Here is a 23,567-nt window from a genome sequence, read left to right on the forward strand (position 1 = left end):
GTGCCACATTGGTGACTGAATTTTGCAGGAATACCTTGAGCAAGAGAGACCTTCCCAGCATTTTCCCCAGTTACTTTAGTGCAAAGAAAGTAGTGAAAGACGATACTCAAAGAGAATTGTAATAAATTGAATTTGTGGTCACTTTTATGTTAGATAACGAGACAGGTACATCCTCTTTTACCAACAGCAGTTTTTCAAGTTGGTGCCAAAAACTGGGGTGCAAGTTCAGAGATCCTTCTGAGGACTTTGTCCCTTGAGATGGTCACTGGGAATGTTCAGCTGATAGCGAGGTGGCCACCTTGTCATCTTCTTTTCTTTCCAGTGTCTGTATTTGTCCGTAACCCAGTCTTCCTTTGTGGGCTCTCATGTGCTGCTGGTAGGATACACTTCAAGTCAAACACACCTTTCTTTTTTTTAAATAAAAGTCATCTCTTCCAAAAGAAAAAATGCCAATTGAAAGTACAATCAACATATTTTTGACAATACAGCAGAGCAATAATTTATAAATATAAATTACAACTGAACATTAGTCTTATTTAGAATTTTACATAAAATTAATATGATAAAGTGCAAATAAAAAAAAGACACCTGTAACTTCTTTTGAGAAACTTTCATCATCAGTTCAAAATCAATTAAAAATCACTCAAAATCAGTTCAACAACTGCCAAAATGTTTGTGTGCCATTGGCAAAAGGTTTTTGAGTTGCAAGAATCAGCAGTGGTTTCTTATCTTTCAAGTTCTGCTTCCAAGATTTCTCCCCATGTGTCAACAACCATGGGATACATGCTTTTCTCTGGCAAGCTGTGTTGTGAAGGAATGTTGCTGTATTTCCCACTCAGCCATTCTTGCTTCACTTTGCTTTTCCAGTAGTTCCTCAGTAATGTGATCTGGTGGAAAAACAAATTGCTCAGATCTTGGAAATGAAACAATTTAAGCAACATTCAATACAAGTAAGTTTTGCCTTGGAAGAGTAAGGCTAGAAAAAGGATTTGGAATGTGCCTTTGGATCTCTAGACACTAAGCCCAGGAAGGTGCAGTGCTGCCGAGAAGCAGACCTTGGTCTACTTCCAACTCTTCTGTTCAAAGTTGGGTGGAAAATCAATGCCTGCCTCAATTCTTTGATGGTCAAGATGGAAAACCTAAACCAGGAACTCATCTTACTCTTTAAAAGAGACACCTTTCACTTTCTCTTCCTGTTTAGGTTATCTGTGACCTTTAACTCTGGAGGCTGGCTGGATTCTTCTTTTCCGTCAACCTTTTATTGCTATTTCAAATCCCCTTCAGATAAAACAGACAGTCAGTGCAGGGAGTTCCGGAAATTGCTGTGCAAGAGTATCAAGATCAGTACACCAAAAGGGCAACCACTACCTCACAGTGCAGCAACTCTACTGAAATGTCAGAGCCCAGAACTGTGGCTTCCTTGGTTTCTTTAGCTGCTGCTTCTCTCTCTTTTCACCCTTTCACTGCCCTCCTGCTCTTAAACACACCAGCTCAGTTGAGGGTGGGGGAATCACCTGGCCCGGAGTAACCTGTGGAACCTGTTACCAGATCCCCTCCTGATCTCCCTCAGCTTCCAGGCTGGATTCAACAGTGAGAAATCATCCAGCATGTTCTGGAGCTGAACCTGCCCCTAACTCCTCAGACCACCTGTAACTGGGACTGTGTTAGGGAAGATTTTCAAAATAGCCTTTAAAAGCTCCTGCTTGTTTTCTTTTCTATACCCCAATCTTTTTTCTCCTGGATGCGTGTCACTCAAATTGTATCAAGGCAGAGCTATCCAGGATGATTTTCCAGGAAGCCGTTCATAACCAGCGCACCTATTCCCAAGAAATACAACCAGAGAGCACACACTGCCTAGCCAGGGTTATGTTATCTTCTCCCTCCCAGCCCTGTCTGCATGGGCTTTGTCCCGTGTTACGGCTTTGCTGGGACGAGGGTCAGCGCTGAGGCTGTGCAGGGCAGGGTGAGGAATAACCGGGATGTGACAGGTGTGGTCCTGGGCAAGAAAAAGGACAGCCTGGGCAGGAAAAAGGCCAGCCTGAGTAAGAAAAAGAATAGCCTTGCCTTCCTTCTCAATCCATTTTACCAGCCGTCAGGTTACCGAGCCGCGCTGTCACCACAGCGCTGCCCCCATAACCCTGGGATGGGGCGAGACGCGCCGCTGTCATTTCCTTCCACGTTCCCACCGCCCACGCTGGAAGCCTGGCCGTGTCCCCGAGGTGGAATTTACCTTCCAGGAGTAGCCGTTCCCGCGGTCGCAGTCGATCTCTCTCCGGCAGACGGCCCGCACGGCCAGGCAGTGGTGCCGCCACAGCCGCTCGTTGCCCTCGATGACGCGGTGCCAGCCCTTGCACGCCGAAGACGCGTGGCACAGGCTCTCCACGTCCAGGCCGCCGAAAATCCGGGAGCTCACCTCGGGAGGGAGGGCGGACACGAAGTCCCCCTGTCCTCCTCCTCCTCCTCCTGGTCCTGCTCCTGCTTCTGCAGCGCTGTCGCGGCCGCCGGCGCTCTCCGCGTCCATCCCGCGGCCCCGGGGCGGGGCGGCGTCACCGCGGCCGCTGTCGCGGTGTGTTGGGGCGGCCGTGGGCGGCGGCGCCCGGGGCTGGGTGTCCGCTTGCCATGTCCCTGCCGTCCGGGTGGGGAGGGTACTGGCTCGCCTGTTCGGGGGCGAATCTCCGCCGTTTCGGGCCCGCGGAGCCGGCGCCTCGCCGCGTCACGGGGCGGCCGCGCGTCATCAGGAGGCGGCGGCGGCGGCGGCGGCTCTTGCCGGGATCGGGATCGGGATCGGCCCCGGCCCCGCGGAGCCTCCGGCACGAGGTAGCGACACCCCCTCGCAGGGCCGGGGTGGGTCGTGTCCGCTGGGGTTTAGAGAGGCAGCACCGCGGCCCCGTGTCCGGGCTCGGGGCACCGCCGCGTCCGTGGCGGGGGCCGCTCGGGACCAGCGGAGGGCAGCGAGGATGGTTGGGGGAATGGGGCATCTCTCTTAGGGTGAAGGGATGAGGGAGCTGGGGCTGTTCAGCCTCTAGAAGAGACGGCTGAGAGGGGACCTCGTTAATATGTATAAATATATGTAGGGGGGTGCCAAGAGGATGGAGCTAAGCTCTGCTCGGTGGCGCAGAGCGATAATGCAAGAGGCAACGGGCAGACACTGATGCACAGGAAGTTCCACGTGAAAGTGAGGAAGAACTCACGGTGTGAGTTTGTCTTTACTGCGTGAGTGGAACAGGTTGCCCAGAGAGGTTGTGGAGTCTCCCTCACTGGAGATATTCCAGAACTGTCTGGATGCAATCCTGTGCCATGTGCCCATCATCTGGGATAATGCTGCTTGAGCAGGGGCTTTGGACCAGATGACCCACTGTGGTCCCTTCCATCCTGACCCTTTTGGTGATTTGGCCCCTGGAGAGCCAAAACCTCCCAAACAGCACCTGGAGGGGCCTTTTTGGGCAGAGCCTGCCCTGTCTTCTCTTGGCCTCTCATGCTTCTCTTCGTGAGGCAATGAAGAGAAAGTTCAGCTGGTCATCATGTACCTTCCCTGGAGTGCAGAGAGCTGAGGAAGAGGTGGCAGTGACTGCTCAGCGTGGCTGTGCAGGGAATACAGCAGCAATTAAGACTTGTTTTTCCCTAATGCTTTTTGCCAGTAAATTGAGTAGTGGAAGGGCAAAGTGTTGAAGGCAAAACAATTGCAGTTTGGGTGCATTTTTGCAACTTAAAAAGCATTTTGGATGTGGTGGCTCTGAACCGGGCTTTTGAAACCAGCATCCAAGTAGCTGGTGGCACCTGAGAGCTGCAGACTTGTAGCCTGTAGTGAGAACTTGCCAGAAGGTGCTGGATTAACTGAGCATCTGACCCTGAAAACCAGATCCTAAAATCATTGCCTGACATTTAGTGTAGAACTAGAGTTTGGGGAGTTGTGCAGATTTACAGTAAAGCAAATTCTTAGCTGTAATTTCAGCTTTCTCAAAGTTTTGTCATGGCAGTGACCAGTGTAAATTCTGTACTTAAACCCCAAAACACCACAGCAGTGGGGCCAGCAGTGGTTAGAGAGTCTTTTGTTCAAAATACTTCAGGTGTGAGGTAAAAGAAAGGTGTGTTTATTTCCTCTGTAAGTTGGTGTAATAGGATGTTGATGTTCAGTTTCAAAGTGTATTTATTAGTGACAAACATACAGATCAGCTTTTGTGTTTGAGTCAAAAGTGCATGTTTATATTTGTGATGTGTGAGTACCTAAAATATATTTTGCTTTGTCAGAAAAAACTTAGGAGGCTGATGCAGAAGAAGCACCAACTGTTCATGCTGTTGAGATGTCCTGTATTCCATTGTTAATGGAACCATCATGTTCCAGCTCTGAGGTACAGGGAGCTGCAAAAATGAGAAATTATGATGCTGCCTCTAGACATCTGGTGGGTGCTTAATTTTTTAATGAAATTCATTATTTGTGTGTGTTGAAAATTACAAAGGTGTTGTGCTTTCTATACTTTTTTCCCCCCCGAGAGGTAAATTACTGCAGTCAAAATTAATTACTCAAAATTTGTTGCTTTATTGGTTGGGACTGTGTGCTGTGCAAGTACATAAATGTATTACAGGAGTGTTTTGGACTCAGTGCTGGAGCTGAGTACTACAGAACAAAGTCCAGTTCTGGTCTCTGGTCCATATCAGTAACTGCCCCTGAGTACCTGTGAAGGCCTGGGGGAATGAATGACTGTTCCAACCAGCCCAAAAGCCTCTGAAAGAGGAGAGAGGAGAGCCTGGAGTTGAACTGTGGGTGTCTTGGGCTGACTATAAGTAATATCTGTTTGTAGTGTCCTGGCAGCCTGTTTCATTTGGATTGTCAGGTGGGATGGAGTTGTGTTGTCAAGATCCATACAAACACATGGATAAACAACTCCCCAGTGTTTCCCTGGCTGTCCAGTAAAACAGTTTTCAAAGTGAGCATCTTTTGTCTTTTTTTTTAAACACTGCCAAGTCCGGTGGCTTTCAGACAGTCTGATAAATGGTGTGGGGAGGTGGTGGGATTTTTCTTAAACACCATCTGTTGTGTATCCAGTGCTAAAGCGACACATTGGTCAATACTGGGGTACAGCAGATAAGAACTGCACACGACAAATGAAGTGTCAGCCTTCTCTGTAGCTGAGATCCCTGGGGTGGACACTTACTTGTCTGTCAGTAAGTGGAGGTTCAATGTGATAGTGCTGCTTTCAGTAAATAATGAATGTGACTTTGGTGTATTTGCATTGTTTTTGCAGACAGGATTTAGAGTCTGGTTGCATTCTGGAGAAGGGAATTGCAGGAATACAACTAGCATTCCTACAATTCTTAGCAAGACTTTTCTGTTTGTGGGGTTTTTGTTTGTATTGTTTGGGGTTTTTTGGACAAAGAGGCATTTGTTAAACCTGCTCTTTCTCTTATATCTATGTGTGGAAGCTCTAGAGTAAGGTGCTGGTGAAGCTCTTCTATGAAACTTTCAGTTTGTAGCCTTTTAGCTATTTATTCCAAAGGTCTAAGGAGAGGGTTTTTTTCCTACTGCAAGAAGGTTTCTATAGATTTTTGTTTTTCTGAGTGAGTAGGAACTATAAAACGAAAAGTAAGTGGTCACCCAGGCTGCAACTGTGTAGAAACTGTGATCTAGTTTCTTCCCCTCTTTTGTAACTGGATAAAGGTACTAAACAGTACCTTTTAAATATTAAAGGTAAATATTGTTTCAGGTTCCTCTTTCTGACGATAATGACAGTGAACAGTCAAAATCTATTCAAAGAAAGAGAGTGCTTCCATCTTGGATGCTGGAAGGAGATCTCCTGGTGCAGAGGGTGTCTGAGCCTGTAATGACAGCAGGTAGGTTTGCAGTGTGGTACAATTGCATTCCAATATGCATTTCTGTGCTTTGATGTAATTTTCTTCCATTACAATGGTGGTGGTTGAAAGTGTTAATTTGTTACTTCTCTTTCCATCCTTTGTGCAGGGCAGCTGATGGAGAGTAACTTATGTTGTCTCCTTTGTCATCAGTCCTGTGGGTGTGATAGAGCTCTTTCTCATCAGTTGATTTTCTTTCTGTTCTTTTTTTTTTTTAATGCCAGATAATAAACTCCCTTTGGACAGCTGAGCATTGGATATTCTGTAGCCCTTTCCTATAAAGTTGTCTATTTCATGTGTAAATTCTAGGTAATTTCTGTACCTTTATCTCCAATCCTTCTCCACACTTAAGTTAGTGATGTTTTGCCCTTCTAAATTTAGATTCTAATTTCACAGATTTTTAAAGTAGGTGTTTTTTTGGGTGGTGCTGGGTGTTAGTTTTTTAACCGTTAATGAATCAAACTTGATCATTTAGTCCAAAGTTACTTGCTTGGAGGAGCAGTTGTTCACAGTATAATACTTTCTTAACAACATGAGGCTAAAATAGTGTTGCAGTCCTTCCTGTTCTTCCAGGAAAAGGAAATTACTGAACTGCTGCTGCTCTGTTCAGTCACTGTCAGCAGGACACACAAGGGTGCTGCATGGGAAAACCTCAAGAAAATTTTATAGCATGTCCAACTTTGGTTCTGGGAGCTTCTTACTTAAGCTGCAATTAGACAAACTTACTTCACGGCATTTATTGCCCTGATGACTTTAATTGATGGAACTGGAGGACTAAAGAAGTGAGAGGAGGAAAATGACTTAGCAAAGCTCCTCTGGCATTTCTTAAACACCACCCACCTTCTCTGTGCTGAAGGCAGCACACCCCACCCACCCTGCTTGTCCTTCAGTGGGGAGGTATGAGATGATTCGGGTGTGAACAGCTGAGTTTCCTTTGTTAACCAGTCCAAAGCTATGAACTGTGGCTGGTGAGTGTGTGTCCACTCCTCTGTGTGCAGCAGCTCTGCTTTAGTGTCTCTCTTTCCAGCTGCTGTTTCTGCTGAGATGCTGTGATGGATTTGGATCTTCATCCCCAAGCAGCCGAACTGGAGTGTTTCATGCAGTGTCTTCTCTCCTGTAGTAAATACAGGTGTCTGTGTGCACTGACCTGGGCAACTGTGGCTTTAAACACCTCAGTCGTGTGCCATCCATGACCCTGCCTATTCCTTTCCTCAAAAGCTAGTTTTGAGAAAGTTATAAGAAGCAAAAGAAAATTTATGTTTTGATGTTGTTTGTTTTTTTTTTCCCCTGTTCCAAATCTAGGCAGTTCCTCACTGGCTTGTTCCTTCAGATGTGAAAATTGCACGTACCAGAGGACTTCAGCTGGTTATGTTGAGTCCTGTACTGGTGTGATTGTTTTCTTATGTTTGTGGTTTTGTTTTGTATTTTTTTGGGAGTGGAGCTTGTTTGGTTCAGTTTTTTCTCTACAAGCACTATAACATTTGTTATATGTGTGAATATAATGTTTTTTACAAAGACTGGATGCTGTGATTCTGCTGGTATTGAGATTTGGAGCTGTGTGGGTGAGACGTATCTGAAGGCCTGACCTTGAGGGAGCTGGGGTTACATGCAAACTCTGTTGGAGCTGTTAAAAAAGTTATTGGATGAGGTCTTTCCAGCTTAAAATGGGATGCTTTAATAAAGCAGCCAATCTCTTCTGCAAATCAAAAATATTTTCTTAAAACTGTGAAGTGGTTTGCATCTTTTTAGGGTGATATTGGATGGGAATGTAGAAAGGTAGAGAGGAAATTCAAAAAGCTGCCCTTTTATGCCTTTCTGTCTTCTACCTAGAAAGGTAGCACTGATCTGTGGGTTTGAAATCAGACATTAAAATTTGGGAAAATTCCTTGCTTCATACACATCACTCTGGCACATTTTTTTGAAGGAAGAGAGTTTTTGGAGTCTTTTAAAATGGCATCAAGTATCTTCCTTCTGAGTGTGTTTTGGAGCAGATGAAGCTGTAGCAAAACCAGGAGGGTGGCCCTGGGTCTCACTCAACTGGATATCCAGAAAATACTGCTTCAGTACAGAGATCTTGAGGTTTCCTGAGATATGAGCTTTTTCAGAGAGACAGAACTTTATTTCACTGTCTTTTTCTGTGTTGGTTATTGGCAGATGAAATGATCAGCCACAATGTGGTTGCCCAGGGAAATGGGCACGCTCTGATTTTGCTGTGCCCTAATTAATGTCTGCCTGTATAAACAGGTGGTCTGAAGGGACAGTTACACCAGAGGTCTGTGGTAAGCCATCCTTACACCTCTGTGGTGTAAAGTGAGTTATTATCACTCATACTGATATGTTCGCTCCAGAATATCCTTTGCCACATATTTACTGTTTTCCTCCAAATTCCCCCTCAAGTGTCTGTTTCATTCTCAAACATGCTTTTTACTCCTATAAGCAGTAAGTGTAAAATGTGTTGTTGAAACAGGCACAACTGCTGCTGTTTCTTGAGCCATTTGCCCCATGTCCTGCTTTGATGTAGCTATAGATTTCTAATGTGGTCAGGATTTCACTAAAAAAGTTGCATTCCAAAAGTACCCTTTTATTTATTTTTTTTTTTAGGTCACAGAAAGAAAAAAGGCCACAGAAGGGGAGAAAGTGTCATGGAGTCATTGAAATCAGAAGTAAATGTGCAACAGAAAAAAAGATTAGCTTCTGGAGAAACTGTAGAGGACTTTGAAGGTGAAAAGCAAGATCAAGGGAAAAGGAGCTGCTTTTCCATCCCTATTCCTTCATCTCAGGTAACTTTTTGGCTTGAGGAAGAGCTATGGTATTGCAAAAAAATGAGAATGTAGTTGGCAATGTCATGTTGAAGGTTAGATCTACAACATAACTATGTGTTCTCCTCATGGTTTGTTGTTTTGAAATACCATCCCATTGGGCAGCTCTGTAGCAAGGATCACGGAAACCCTCAGTGACTTGGTTTTCTGCATTTCCTCCTCGGATTCTGGGAATCACACCCAGAATGTTCCACAGAAATACTAGACTTTGCAGCAAGAGGCAGGAAGACATGGGACAAAGCACAGGTCCTAGGAGTGGCTTAATGTGTGTGGTTTCTTTTCCTGATGGTGTGACACTGGGCTTTGCCCAAGCTATTGCCATTCTAGTAGGTGAAGTTTTATGGTCAGATAATGATGGCGTGTGGCTCAGCAGCTGCTGTGTTTCAGAGGAAGGGTAGCATGGAGTGTGCTTATGCCACTGTCTCAAAATCTGAGTCAAAAAAAGGAAAGGGAAAAAAACCCAACCCTGTAACCTGAAATCCCAAACGATTTGTGGCAATGAGTGAACAGACCCTGCAGTCCAGCTGGTCACTGTGTGACCTCACAGCAGTTTACAGGCAGCCAAATCCTTACTGACAACAACCTGCAAGTGAGGAAAAGAGAAGGATCATTGCCACAGAAAAACAAAGCATATGCTGGTGAGAGCAAACTGAGGGCTCTCACTTGTATCCTCTAAGCCTGGGGAGGTGTTTTTAATGTCTAGCATTAGAATTGCATGGATCTGTTCTAGGATCCGATAAAACACTTAAGGCGGTATTATTTGGTATGATTTTGATGCTGAAAAAATTGGGGTTTTGATTTTGTTTTTTTTAATTAAATCTTAAAGTTAATTGAAATGAACTGCTCATGGAGACCAAACCCTTCAGAGTAGTTTTGGTGTAACAGTGGTTAATCTGGGAAAGTGTTCCAAGTGGTGAGCTTTGCTTTTCATTAGGTGCATTAATAACAGCTGCTCTGCTATTTTCTCTTTGTCAGATTATAAGGTGAGTGACTACATAATGAATTATTCCATTTTGTGATTTTTAAGTAGGAAGCCTTACTTATTTTCACCTAATAATTTCATAAATCATTTCAATCTCAAGCACAGTGTAAGAAATTGCCTTTGTAACTTTGCAGGAGAACTAATGGGTTAGGGCAAGCGAAATTAATAATCATAGAGAGCTCTGAAAGACAGTAATTTTGGTATCAAAGCCCAAATCACGGTCCTACTGTCGCATTTAAGGCGACTGAGAAAATGTTCCATAGGGAAAAAAGCAAAAGTAATCTGAATTGTTGTAAGAGGCAGCAGCCGCCAGAGAGCGCTGAGGGCCCGTCCGTGTTAGTGCTGGGATGCGAGTGGCTTTTTTTTCCCTGGATCACAGCCTGGTATGTAGCTGATCCTAATAAGTGTGTTTAGTCTCTTTAAGTACAATACAGGCAATGGATGTGGTAGAGAGTCACAAGTGGAAGCAGCAAATTAGGGTAATTTGTGCCTCCCTTTGCAAAGAAAGGCTGATTTCCCAAGCTGCAGTTGCTTGCTGAGCCTTATTTTGGGAGTTGTCTTTGTCTCTGAGTTGAGTTACTAAATGTGCTGCTGTCAGGATCATCTGATATTAATGCTGACTTTGCCCTTTCTTAATCACGTTGCTGCTCAAAAGTAATTGTCTTTGGTTTTGGATAAAATTTGATGAGGCTTGCATTGAAAGGAACAAAATCAAACAGGAAACCACCCTGGCTGATTTTCAAGCTCTGCCAAACACATCTGTGTAAACTAAGTATAAATTTACTGGAGGGGAAACTTGGATAATAACCTGCAGAGAGCAGAGACCTTGGAATAGTTCTGTGATGCATCACAGTAGTTCAGCCTTCAATGTAGATATGCTTCCAGGTAATGTCTCAGTTGTCAGGACAGTGTTCTTGTCTTGGTTATGTATCTTGTGTTCTTTTTCCAAACAACACATCTCTCATTTTAAATGTACATTTGTTCCAAAATTTTAAAATGCAGTATGTGTCAAAGCTGAACTATTTGTCTGATGGTATCTATGACAGACTGTTTTATGATTTAGTCACGATCTGAAGCATTTAAGATGTATCAGGGTGGGTTTAATATATGGTTTTTATATATGGTAACCTGAACCATATATAAATATATGAATTCCCATATATTTGCCACGTATAGATAAATATATATATATTCCATATATCTTGGTACTTAACAGACTAAAATTGATTCTACTATAGGAGTGTACATTCTTCTAGAGCCTACTATATATCTTCATCTGTATAATGCCCATTAATTTTTTCAAGAGGACTACTTTTGATTGGAAGTTAATTCAAATTAAAGTCCTTGGACTGTTCACAAACTGAGGTGGTGAGAGAGGAGCTCATGTTGTGAGCGAACTGAGGCCAAAAATGGGAGCTTTAGGATAAGTTTTCTTTAAAGTATGTTGTGTGTTGTTTTCTTAACTCCAGCCTTTCATTCAGCAGCTCTATTTAGCAGTGAACTTGAGCTTGGAAAGTGGATTAGAAGATTTTAAAGGCTGGACCAGGTGGTCTTTTGAGGTCCTTTCCAACCTGGACTGTTCTGTGGTTCTCTGATTTTGAAAGCAGGAATGACGAGGCACAGTTTGACTTTTAAAGCTTTGAATTCTGGAGTGTAAATTTTCAGGTCCTTCAAAATGTAACCTTGTTCCACAGAATACATCTGGATTTCCTCTTGAGAATACCACGAGAGATATGGAAGGAAATGGCAAGACTGGAACAAAAAACCCCGGAAGTTCTCTGGAAAAAAATGATAGGCAGCTGCATAGCAAATGTTCTAAAAGAGTAGGTCAAACCTCCAGTAAAGACAATAAAATTGAGAAAACAGAAAACAAAGAGCAGAGTGCTGGTTCTACAAGGCAACAAGCTCACTGGGGCGGGACTTCCCAATATTGTGGTGCCCAGGAAGGGATTCTTGAGCCTGATGCAAATATGGATTGCGAGACTGAGATTTCCGATTCAAACAGAAGTGCAGATGCTTCAGAAAGCTCCAAAAAGATCCAGCATAAGAGGACACCTTGCATGTATGGAAGTGCCTGTTACAGGTAAAGCAAAATTAAAACTAGCTTGGGCTAGCTTGCTATTTAGAAGTAATGTATTAGTGTAATTTCTCTATGGAAGAGAAAACTGTAAAGTCATTACAAGTATTAATTTGAAAAAAGATCTTTTGCTGAACAGGGGGCTGATGAGAAACAAATGGCAGAACAATAATTTTAGAAGGGTAAAAAGAGGAGCCAAGATATCTTGCTAACCGATAATATAGCCCAAACAAGGGATGAAGTACTGCAGCAAGTGTTGTAGGAAATAAGAGACAAAGGTCTATTTTAAAAAGAAATAAAAGACCTGTGTGTACAGTATCAGGAACCAGCAGGGAGAAGAGATGTAAAAGGTTGAAATGCCCAACATAGACCCTGTAGGCTTATTTTATTAGCAGGTGAGACTTATATGAAAGATAATTGTATTTATTGAAGGGTTTGGTTTTTTTTTAATTTATTGCCTGCTTTGTGATCTGAGTGTTTAAAATACTTACTATTTGTCACCCCTAAATAATCAAGAATTTCTTTTATTATAACTTTGCTTTTCTGTGCTTTTTTTTAAGCTTTCATTTTCCCCTAAAACCAGAACAAGGCATACTTAAGAACTCCAGGTTAACCCTTATCTGGTCAGTGTCTTTGGAAATACTGCAACAATTGGGAGGTTTCCCTCTTTTTCTCTCCCACTCATATCCTCTTAATTCACAGTGGAGGATTTGTCATACAAATGTTCCAGCAAAATTCCCGAACACCAGTGCTAGGTGCCTGGCCTCCTGCTAGTTGTTTCTGCCCAGAAAAGATCTGTGGTGTCCTGTGTTCTTATACTGAAGGGAAGATGGAAATCCAGACGTGCTCTTGAGACTAGAAAATGCCCAGTGACCTGAGAACTAAATTTAGGGGAAGGTTTTGAGCTCTAGATAAACTCATGTGCATTGTAAACACAAAAGATAGAGCTAATCCAGGAAACAGGGAGTCCTGTGACTTTTTTTCTCCTTCCCCAAAGGGACTTCAGCAATAAGAAAAACAGTGAGTTTAAGGAGAAAACAACTAAGCACAAGTGACTGTATGTTTGGTGGGCCTAATGCTGAGATAACTGTGTATATCAAAACCATAAAGCTGTTGTGTTCGTGAGCACATCATACTTCAGTTTTCATGTATCTCATTTTTTCCCTTAATGATTATGATGAAAACATGTTTCATTATACAATTCAGTTGACTCAGTACTACAAATGCAGCCTCTGTTTTGCTCCAACTACTTTTAATTTTGCTCAGACAGGTTTTCCTCTGTATGGGTATTAAGGTGATTTAGTGCTCTGATATGCTGAAATATTCCTAATCTTTAGGAAGGCAAATCTTAGGTAATAGAGAGTAGGAATCTACATGTGCACATTTATTCTTGGTTTCTTCTCTTGATTGTAAAACATTTGACAGCAATACTTTTGGAAAGTATTGCTTTATAAGAAAAAAAGAATGTTCTGAAATAACACATATTAATCCTACTTAGTCAAAGAAATTTGTAAATAGGGAGTATCAAAAATATCAGCTTTGATCTTCAGGAAATGTCGTGAGACTGAACCTGCCTGTTTGCAGTAATAGAAATGTGCTTTGTTGTCTGTCTTTGTATTTGCTTTTAATTCAAGGCCCCCAAGTAGCTGTTTCTGCATTGGTGCAGAGCTGTGTTGGAGCGCAGATTAAGAATTAAATCTATTAATTTGATTAGATATCTCTTATACCTGTCTTAAAGGTTTAGGAAATAACTTTGTAACCCATAGTTCAGTTTCTTCATTTATGAATTTGAAATCACTGGTTTTGAAAGAACCAAGGTTGATAGAACCTCTCACCTCAGGGAATCTTCTTGTCACCTTCCTGCAGTGTCATATTCTCTTTCTGAGGTGGCCTGAAGCTTTGCCAAATTGAAAGGAACTGCTGTTACCACTGGGAGACAAAGTGCTCTGTATGTGTTGTAGCTGCCTATATTTGTTGTCAAGGAACTCACCCTCTGAACACTGTTGTGTGCTCTTTTTGTTGTCTGTTGGTTGTTTTTCTGAAGTTAGAAGAATAGGAAATTAAAAATAAAAGTAAATCCACCACCACTCCCCATCCACCACCACTCCCCTTTTCAAAGGCCACATAGAAGGGTACAGGAGACCTGAACTTTGTTCTCACATTGGAACTCACAAATTTTGTCCACAATTCCTTTTGCCGTAGCCTGGGATACAGTTCTCTGCAGAATGGCGGTGTGCAAATCTTTCCTGTACCTGCCAAAGCAGGAGATGGTCAACCAACTTTTGGATTTGTCTGTTCTTCTAAATACTTTGCTATTTGTTTGTTTATAAAAGTATTTTTCCTTTCACCTTGAGCTTGTAAGTCTGGCAGCTAAAGACCTGCATCTGTCTTTTTTTTTTTTTTGAGTCCTGTCTTCTAATAAGACTTAAAATTTCGAACTTAGAAACATCTTATGTGTAGTTGTGGCATAACTGCAGGCTTGAATTCTACAGCTTTATTAGTAGTGCTGGTAATTAATTACATTTTCACTACCAGTTTTTCCAGTAGCTGAGAAAATAAGCCCTTGAGATGGCCATGGGTCTTCTGCATGGGATTGTGAGGAGTCAGGGATTCTGAAGTGGTTAGTTAAAATTGCTTTAGAAAAAGCTTTTAATTGTTGCTTTTGGTGGCTGCATAGATGAATAGCTATCTTAAATATGTCACTGAGCAATACTTGCCAACTTCTGCTTGAGTTGATTGCATTGATGGCGAAGAACTTTTTAAGTTTTATTTGCATAGTTTTTGTTTGCATAGTTTCCTGCATCATGAAGTGTGAGGATACAAATTCAGAGCTTCTGTGAAAGCAAAGCTGCACTTACTGTGTCAGTATGTTTATATGAAGGCAATGGTCATAAAACTTTATTCTTAAAATAGGTTTCTAATTGGTTGCTTTTTGTGCAAGTAAGGCCTAATGGTTTTGATTTGATCAAATGAATAACAAATCCCTGTGCAGTGAGGCTTTGTTATGAAACTTAACTTTGTGCAGCTTACAGTGTGATAATGTGCTCCTGTAACTCAAGTATCTTATGTCTAAAAATAAATGATAAAAAAACCTCAAACAAAACTTTTAAGGAAGAAGCCTTAGGGGTTTTTTTGCAAGAAGGGGAAATATTTGCTTAATATTACCTATGCACTTTTCTGCTTCCATTTATTTTGCTGGGTATTGCTGCACTACACAGAGAAGTAGAATAAGTACAAATTATCCAGGTAAAGGTAAGATAAAATATGATGTTTCTACTAGTCCTGAGCCTCTGTGGTGGGACATGTTCAAGGTGCTTCACAGAAAATGTGTAATTTGAGGAGCACCGTCCACTGGCCCAAAGTCTCCTGAAGCCTGGTGACAAGGTCTTGTGCATCACGACCCGTTTGTTGCTCTTCCCTTACTACTTTTTTTTTCTTCTCCTCCAGTAAGGGCTGTTTGGTGTAGGTCTTGAGGCAAATTTTTGAAAGGAAAAAGAATATCTCCTAAAATACAATAAATTGGCTAATTGACAGCTACAAGGCCTTCTTTCCTTGGAGACTGCAATGCTACGTGTCTTGCTGTAGGAATACAGATTAAAATTATTTCAAAGAGCATTAGTTGCTGCTGTATCCTTTGGAGAAGATGAATTGACTGAGAATTCTTGCTATTATTGCTAGTTTGTTAGCTCTGTTCATTGAGAAAACAAAGCAAATAGGCTCTAAAATGACTTGGTTTCATCCCATTTATTTTTAAATGGGAAAAGAAGTAGGCAGCCAGTCTGAATTTGGCATAAGAAGTAATGGTTCATGAGAACTTGTGGAATAAAAGATTGGTAAATGCAACCTATCAGTGGTTTCTAGTGAAGCATTATTTTATTTACCCTACAGTTTGCAGAAATAACAGAAAAGACTAGGACAAGAAGTCTGTCAGTTATGGAAGTAGATCTAAGGGATACTGGATCTTTGAGAAGTGCACAAACAAACCACAGGTTATGTACTCTGGGAATGATTGGAAATCACTGAAGTGTTTTGTGGATATCTTTTGGAAAAAAAATTATTAAAATGTCTCACATTTCTTGCTTTTAAAGATTATGCTCAGAAAAACAAAGTCTCTAAAAGAAATCATGGGGAAAAGGTAGATTTGCTTTTGGTACCAGTATGTTCATTTTGATGCATTTTTTTGTAGTATGTTTTGATCTGTCACATGAATTTCTCCTGAAGTTATAACATGTTTTTCTGTGTTCTTTTTAACATCACTTACAGCAGTTCTATGAAAGAAAAACTCTTCTATAAGTGATGCTGTTTATGGCTGCCTTGTCTTGTGTGTTGTGTGGAAATTTATTGCATAGAAGCAGCAGGAATGTTCTTTCAGTGATGCATGTATTTGTGTTCCCTACTTGCTGACCTGGGATTCAAGTGCTGTAGAGCAGGAAATTGTGCATGCTGGTCATGTGCTCTCATCACTAACGTTGATGTGACTCAACTACGTGTGCGGTTGTTGCATCTTATGGTGCGACTTCATGTCAGCGTGGTGATGTGTTGTTCTAATAAAACCTATTGTATATGTGTTGGAGGTTTGAAAAGCTGATGGCAAATAGGAAAATTCTTATTTTTGACCTCTGTTGCAGCTGAGACAAAACTTTTCTTCTGTTATCCTGAAAGCAAGTCTTATGGTCTGCATCAGGTTAAACATTAAAAGCTCCTCTTCACGTAATCACAGAAAAATGAGCTGTCACTGATTCAGTAACAGCTTTCTTGTCTTTGCTTCTTGTGTTGAAGCAGAATAGTCAGATTTTAGTGTATATTTGTCTTTTGCAGGAAGAATCCCATTCACTTCCAGCAGTTCAGTCACCCTAATGATGACGACTATCATGACATAGAGATATCTCAGGATAACAACGACAACCGGCCCGAGTGTCCGTATGGAACAGCTTGTTATAGGTGAGAAACACTGCACAAAGTGGCTCTTTTTGTTTACAGGTTAAGAATGTTCTCCCCTGCAGTTGCAAAATGACAGTAGAATAATGAGAATAATTCTTGGTGTTAAACCTTGACTGTAGCCTTCTGAAACGTACCGTGGTCAGACTGGTACCTTTAAAGCACCTGGGTCTGTGCATATTTTGCATGGTGACATAGTAAAAATCACTGCTTTGTTAGTAATTTCAGCTGGCAAATGAAAATTTGACTCTTGGAACCTATTCAGTGACTTGAAGGTCAACACTCTTCTCTATCCAGCATTCAGTAAACTGTTCTTTTATATAAATGTATTGTTTCTATATAATTTATTGTTACCTGGTGTTCCTGGTATGTAACTCTTAGTTTAAATTTTGATAAAGTGTTTGTTGAGATTTTGTACAAAAACTATTTTGAGTTGTTAGAAAGCATAGTTGAGGTAACAATAAAAACCAGTTTATGGCTGACTGCTGTTTTCTTTTAAGCACTGTTGATTTTCCTCAAAATACTGTTTTATTCTATTTGTTTTTCAGTATCTAGGTTTTACACTTTTATTTAGGAGAGTTTCACTGCTGTGGAATTGCCACAATGGATAAAAAGATATATTTTGAGGCAATAAGACTTCTGTGGGGCCATGTTGAAACTAAGGGCTGCTGTTAATAAAGATTCTTCCTGCAGAGAAACCTTTTTTCTTGGAAAGTGTGATCCTCAAGAGCATGTTCTCCATGAAATTTAACAAAACGAGGGCAGCTTTTAAGAAAAAGCCATGGTTCTATTCAGCTAATGCAGAAAAAGCGTTCCTCTTATAAACTTCTATGAGATGAACTTTTCATCTCAGGCTGATCAATGTAGGTTTATATCAGTAATGAAATTGCCAACATGCTTTTCAGGAGTACAATGGATGCTTTATCTAAACCCCAACCTGTCTCTCCTTCCACATAAGACAACCTCTGTGCTGTATTAGTTGGTAATTTCTTAATATTTGCTTCATTTTTTGGATGTAGAGGAAAAGAGGCACCCATGAAACAATGATAATTCTTTTGATAAAGCAACAGATATAATTTGAAGGTTTTTCATGTTATTTTTGTTGTCCTCCTCTGTTGGCCACTACTTGAAAGGAGCATAATCAACTGATCTAAATGCTATGCCTTGAAAATTATCCATAAAATAGCAGGGAATTCTGGACTTTTTAAGTGTGGAACAAGGTGATGAATCAAGCTTTTACTATTTTCTTCTTTGCAGGAAGAACCCACAGCACAAGCTGGAATACAAGCACACTGCACCTCCAGGTAAGCCAACTTGTTCAATACTGCTCAAAGTGTGAGGAAAAAAACCCCAAACCCAGTGATGGATACCCAAAACTTGTAATAAAATGCTTTAATCTACTTTGAGAATAAAATTTACATCTTACTCTGTATTTGGATTTTTTTTTTCCTGGGATTTTTTTTTCTTCTGATGAGTTACAATTTTAAAGTTTTTTGATGCTCTGAACCAAACATTGCAACCATATCTGTCATCTTTCTGTATTTTTTTTGGGGGGGTGACCAGTGATTTTTCTTACTGGAGAACTAATTTTTGCATATATGTTCTCTTGAGACCTAAAACTGAATTTGAGTTCCTATTCTAGCACTCTGTAGTCTTTTTATATTCCATCGACTTGACTTGTTGAAAAACACAGGGGAATGTGCTGTACATTTTGTTTGTTCTTAAAGAATTGAAAGAGATACTTCACATTTTTTTGTGCTTTTTCTAGATTATTGAATCTGGGGCTTTTTTCCACATGAAATCCCTATGCAATAAACAGTAGTTTAGAGCAGAACAGTTATGGATTTGTAATGATAATGTATTTTACTGTAAGGACTCAGGATTGTGACATTACTAAGTAAGGAACTGCAGTTATGGAAACAATAGTGTAAAATATATAAATGCTTTTAAATACTCCGGTTTTCTTCTTAAAAACCCCCAACCTTTGTTGGTGACATTTGTCTACAGATGGCAGGGGTCATAACATTGAGAATAGTTTGTCTGGATGATCTCTTGGGAATGATTCAAGACAAAAAATGTGGTTTTGGGCAGCAGAGTAGTTTTTATACTTGTAAGTGCAGCACAGCCATTGCGGGAATTGTTTAATGGCATAACCCTTATGTCAGGGTTCGCTCTGTCCTGACTAAAAACTTCCCTTTCTTTAGGAACTGAAAGAGGAACCCGACAGCGAACTTCAAGAAATGGTGAGTGTGTTCTAAAGTTATGAATGGGCATATCAGCATGGGGCACAGCTGGTCTGCTGTGGGTTTTTGGCATTTAATAGTACTATAGATGCTTGCTAATACTTACCTGAGGAGAAAGTAGTTGTTATTTATTTTAGTAAAAACCCTTCTTGTTTTTTTACGAGTAATATTGCTTCAATTGAATTTGTGCCAGGCTTTCTGGATAATCATCTCTGTACTTCCCTGGAAGCAGGCAAGAAAACAAACAGGTTTTTTAAGGACAGACACATGTGGCTAAATCAATTCTTCCTTCCTTACACAGGGGCCATAGTAGGATGAAAAGAATCCAATATTTCATACAAAGCTAGTTAAGGTTGCCCCGTAAAGATTGATTACTCCTGAAACATGTAGATAACCCTTCTGCATTCCATTGACCTTGAAATAACTTTCAAGTGATAATCTGTGCATGTGAACATGAACTTTTCTTTCCATTAGGTATTGATATTTCAGGGTAAATACTGGCTTGTTAGGGCTAAAGTGAAAGAAGTTTATATGTTGTGGATGCATAGACTCTAGTTTTAAATACGCTTTAGGGCTGCTTCCACGATTCTTTTGTGTCTCAGCTTCTAAATGTGAAGCTTCTTATTCTTTCTAAAATAATTTAAAAGTGGACTTTAAAGAGCAGTCTGAAAGTGCGATGCTATGCAGTCTTTGCTTTCACTGGCCTGAGCAAGACAGGAAGGTGTGGAACTGCTGCTTGTTGAGCAGGAGTGGGAACTGCCTTGTCTTCCTTGAGATCACCAAGGTGTGGCTGGGCATTTCCTAAAGAATTCCTCAAATGAGATCTGCCTTCTACAGAAAATAAATAAAAGTGCAAATAGTTGTAGTTAGTTTTCTAGGCAAAGTGGTTTGGCCTTCATTTCTGTTGTGGGTGGGTGCAGGAAGTTGTTTTAAACTTCCTGCTGAGAAATTTCTTTCCCATACCAATTCCTTATCAAACGTGTGCACTTTGGCTGTCACCAAACGCTTGCTATGGTTGTATCTGTGCACCAGAATACTCCGAGGTGTATTTGTTACCTGTGTGCTTTGTTGCATCCTGTGATACAAGTACCAGCCCCATCTTGATCAGAAGTCCCTTGTAAAAATGCGTTACAGAGTGGTCAGAGCTGTTGGCAGCAGTGTAAAAGCAGTGAGTGGTGAAGATTTCAGAATGAAACAGTCTGGGCTGTGTGCATATCTAAAAGTCTAAATCTATCAAATTCAACTCTTGTTACTAAGTAAGAACCGGGGAAGACTTGATATTCCATGCACAGGGGAAGGAAGGGAATTAATTCATTAAAGTGCTGTTCATATTTACTGGGTTTTTAAAAATTTTTAAATATCTTGTTGACTGGCTTACTTAGCTCTCTTGAGGGCAAAGCTTGTAAAAGGTGTAGTGCTCAGCAGGTTCACACCTGAGGCAGCTGTAACAAGCAGGGTCACACAGTCAGGGCTTCATTAACCTTTATTTTGTGCTGTTTGGCACAACTGCACTGTTAAGCACAGCAGGATTAATTTCCCTACATATGTATTTAAACTCCACCAGCCAAGAGAAGAGGCTCTACGTGACATTTGACATGTTTGGTTTTTAACATTTTTAGTCTAATTGCTACCAGAGGGTTTACGAATTGCCTGCGGAGAATGTTCCAAGAAATAGTCTGAGGCAAATTACTGGGGGAGTAGTTGTGAGGGAGGAAGAAAAAAAAAAATCAAGAGTTATGCTGTCATTAAATTGTCACAACTGAATGACCTCATTGTGTTGTTGCTACTGAGATGAATGACCTGCTGTGACCATGGAATATGCAGGATTCTCCTACACACTTCTTTGTAGGTTTTCTAGCAAGCTGATCAGCTCACTTCCAAATAGAACTCTTTGGGAGGAGTGGTCAGCAAGCTTTTTCTCCCTACATGAAGGAGATACTTTCAGAGAAAGTTTAAAGGTCATCTTTATAAATACAGCACTGGGGAAGAGGCAGAATTGAGCTTAATGAGCAGTGTTGGGGACTGGGGTGCTGATTAAACTACAATGGAAAGAGGTGGATAGGGAAGACATGGAAGGAAGTGCATCATTCCCTTCTGAAATCCAAAAGCATGGGTGTACAGGGAGGGAGAACAGAGTATGCTAGTCCTGCATTTATAGGAAAAATACAGAAGTCATTAGTATTGTGCCAGAATTCCTGTTTCTCTTGTAAAATGTCCCCAGAGTGGTGTGAAAGTGAAGAAGAGCTTTTCTTTGCTAAGCAGCTCTTGGGCTTATTATTCTCATAAGCTTAGTCCGAGTAGTGGGATTTTGTTCTTCCTGGATTCAGCATCTTTGTTTTGGTCCCTCCCCTTCAAGCCGTAACTCATTCTGCAGAACCATAGTCTGTGATGAATCTTACAAGAAATTCTGCTGGTATGGGCTGACATGGCCGTGATTAATTTCCACTGAAGTCTGTTAAACAATAAACTAGCAAGCATAAAAAGGAAGATAATTCTGGAACAGTAGCATTTCCAGTAATAAAAAAGTGTAACTGATAGAGGCTGTGGTCTGACTACACAAGGTGCCAGTGGTGGTGGTTGTTCACCACGCACAGCTTGAGTGCCTGGAACTCTGACCTAAAGCTTTAAGAGTTTGCTGGAAAGTGCTTATGGTTAAAATAAACCTGAGGCTTTGGACTGGGGTCTGTAGCTGAGAAAAAAATACATGTTTATAGTTTCATTTGAAAGCTGATGATAACTGCTCAACAGATAAGTTATCTGTCCCTATGTCATTGAGATGTTATCTATTGATAAGAATGCAAAAATTGGAGGCTTAAACTCAGAGGTGTGACTTAATGGCAGAATAAGACATGATTAGAATATTAACAGGCCATGGCTAGTTGGGAATTGTGGACATGTAAGAAAAAGGGAGATGTCATAGGGTTGCAGACAAAAGGTTACACATATCCACCAAAATGCAGTGAAAATTACCTTGTTGAAGGTGCTCACTACTGATAAATAAAAGAAGTTGATGCTGCCATGGCAGCAGCTGTGTATGTATCCTACCTATGGATACTACCAAGTCAGATAGGTAAGGCTTCTTCAAACAGCAGAATTATCCTGCCTCTGGGGATCAATTTAAATATGCCAACACATTCAAGCAATGCAAAGACTGCTGCAAGACAAACTATAAGAAAGTTTTGGAGCACGCTGTGAATGGCATCCATTTCTTCTAAGGAGAGGTTTCCAAGTATGATTCCTGCCAATAAAGACTGTTGTGAAAAGCTGTGAAGGCAGAAGGCAATTTGATGACAAAATGTAAGTTGTGAAGTAGGTGGATGGGAAGCAGATTGGAAAGCAGTGAGATATAACAGACTGAACTGGGACACAGGTAGGCTGCCCCAGCTCAGGAAAGTGTTCAGCACTTGTTGTTTCCTTAACCCATGTTCAGAAAGGAAGCACGGACTATCCAGCATGGATCCAAATGGAGAACGTAGGAGGCAAGTGATATAGAAGACTCCCTTCTCTCACCTGAAGCTTAGGAAAGAAGTGAGTAGGAATTAAAAGCCATGTCAGATTCCAAAGACTGAAAGTATAAAAGAGCCCCAAGTATATATGGATGGATGAAGAAGTTGTCTTTGATCTAGGATCAAAGTAACTATGGAAGTAAATCAGAAGATAGATGTGTTAGGTGATTCCTTCTCCTCTTAAGGAGAGAGACTTAACTTGGTGGGCTCTGGGAGGGCTCTTGAGTTCTGCACAGATGATTCAGGAACACATGACATTTTTGTCCCTACAGGAAAAAGGGCTGTGGAGAAAGACAGTGCCAATGATGGTGAAGCCAATGAGTATGACCTCAATGACAGCTTTATAGATGATGAGGAAGAGGAGTGCGAAGCTACTGATGAGGACTCGGACTGGGAACCGAGTTCAGAAGAAAAGGACAATGAGGATGTTGAAACACTTGTGCAAGAAGCAGGTAGATTTCTTAAGACCAAGAAATAGGTGCTTGGAACAACGCTATGAGTGTCCAGTGCGGTTCTGTTAAAACATGGTTGCACAGAGAAGATGAACTGTTTGAAAACTTTTTCTCAGTGATGTAGGAGCTACAGGAAGATTTTAGTGGGGCCAGGGGATTCAGCAATGCCTTTTTGTCCATATGTATTATTTTGGGGGCGGTGTGGTGCTTTTTTTATTAAGTGGTGGACCCACAGGATGGAGCTCCAAAAGTTTTGGTTGTTTTTTCTTTCTTTTCTTCATCTATTTGTTTTACAGTTATTTTGAAATACAATTTTAAAGGTTGGTAAAACTTCATCTCCCTGCACTTGAAAGAAATACTGGCATTAGGAAAGCCTAAACCATTTTTTAATGTTCCTTTGAGTTAGTGCAGTTGTAAACTTCATTATTCTGCTCCCAGCTTTCCTTTTAGGTATCATTTTGTTGGTTCTCTTGAGGTACAGTAATTAAATACAGGTTGTCTAAATCACTTGAGAACAGTATCTCAAAGTGTATTGAACCACTTGGTTGACTTAACAACAGTTATGGTGTATTTGTTCCAATTACAACAGTACGTCTTTCCATGCCTGTATATCGCTGGAATTGTGTTCAGTTCTCAGCAAAGCTGAAGTCTTGATGACTGACTGTATTTTTGCACAAATAAACTTGTAACATACAGTAGGAAA

At 41.0% G+C, this 23,567-nt stretch overlaps 2 protein-coding genes across 4 annotated transcripts; one reads left to right on the plus strand and one right to left on the minus strand.

Annotated features, from left to right (window-relative positions):
• Nucleotides 1–116: 116 nt before the first annotated feature.
• FBXO48 (F-box protein 48) lies at nucleotides 117–2,757 on the minus strand (the record flags this gene model as incomplete). The annotated part of the gene is given in 3 exon segments (XM_027694958.1): nucleotides 117–887; nucleotides 2,231–2,526; nucleotides 2,529–2,757. Coding segments are annotated over 3 exon segments (687 nt in total), but the record flags the coding sequence as incomplete, so codon positions are not given.
• Nucleotides 2,142–23,567, plus strand: APLF (aprataxin and PNKP like factor). 3 transcript variants are annotated; one of them, XM_027694976.1, is made up of 9 exons: nucleotides 2,142–2,219; nucleotides 4,249–4,400; nucleotides 5,703–5,829; nucleotides 8,449–8,627; nucleotides 11,343–11,731; nucleotides 16,544–16,666; nucleotides 17,921–17,967; nucleotides 18,868–18,906; nucleotides 22,685–23,567. In XM_027694976.1, the coding sequence occupies exons 2-9, from the start codon at nucleotides 4,302–4,304 to the stop codon at nucleotides 22,888–22,890; spliced, it is 1,209 nt and encodes a 402-aa protein (XP_027550777.1). In that variant the 5' UTR covers nucleotides 2,142–2,219; nucleotides 4,249–4,301; the 3' UTR covers nucleotides 22,891–23,567. The 3 variants fall into 3 exon arrangements, with proteins under 3 accessions (XP_027550777.1, XP_027550775.1, XP_027550776.1); XM_027694974.1 differs by lacking the exon at nucleotides 2,142–2,219 and adding an exon at nucleotides 2,784–2,844; XM_027694975.1 differs by lacking the exon at nucleotides 2,142–2,219 and adding an exon at nucleotides 2,788–2,817.

The sequence above is a fragment of the Neopelma chrysocephalum genome, unplaced genomic scaffold (genome assembly GCF_003984885.1).
Source record: "Neopelma chrysocephalum unplaced genomic scaffold, ASM398488v2 Primary Assembly neopelma1_99, whole genome shotgun sequence".
Taxonomy (NCBI): Eukaryota; Metazoa; Chordata; class Aves; order Passeriformes; family Pipridae; genus Neopelma; species Neopelma chrysocephalum.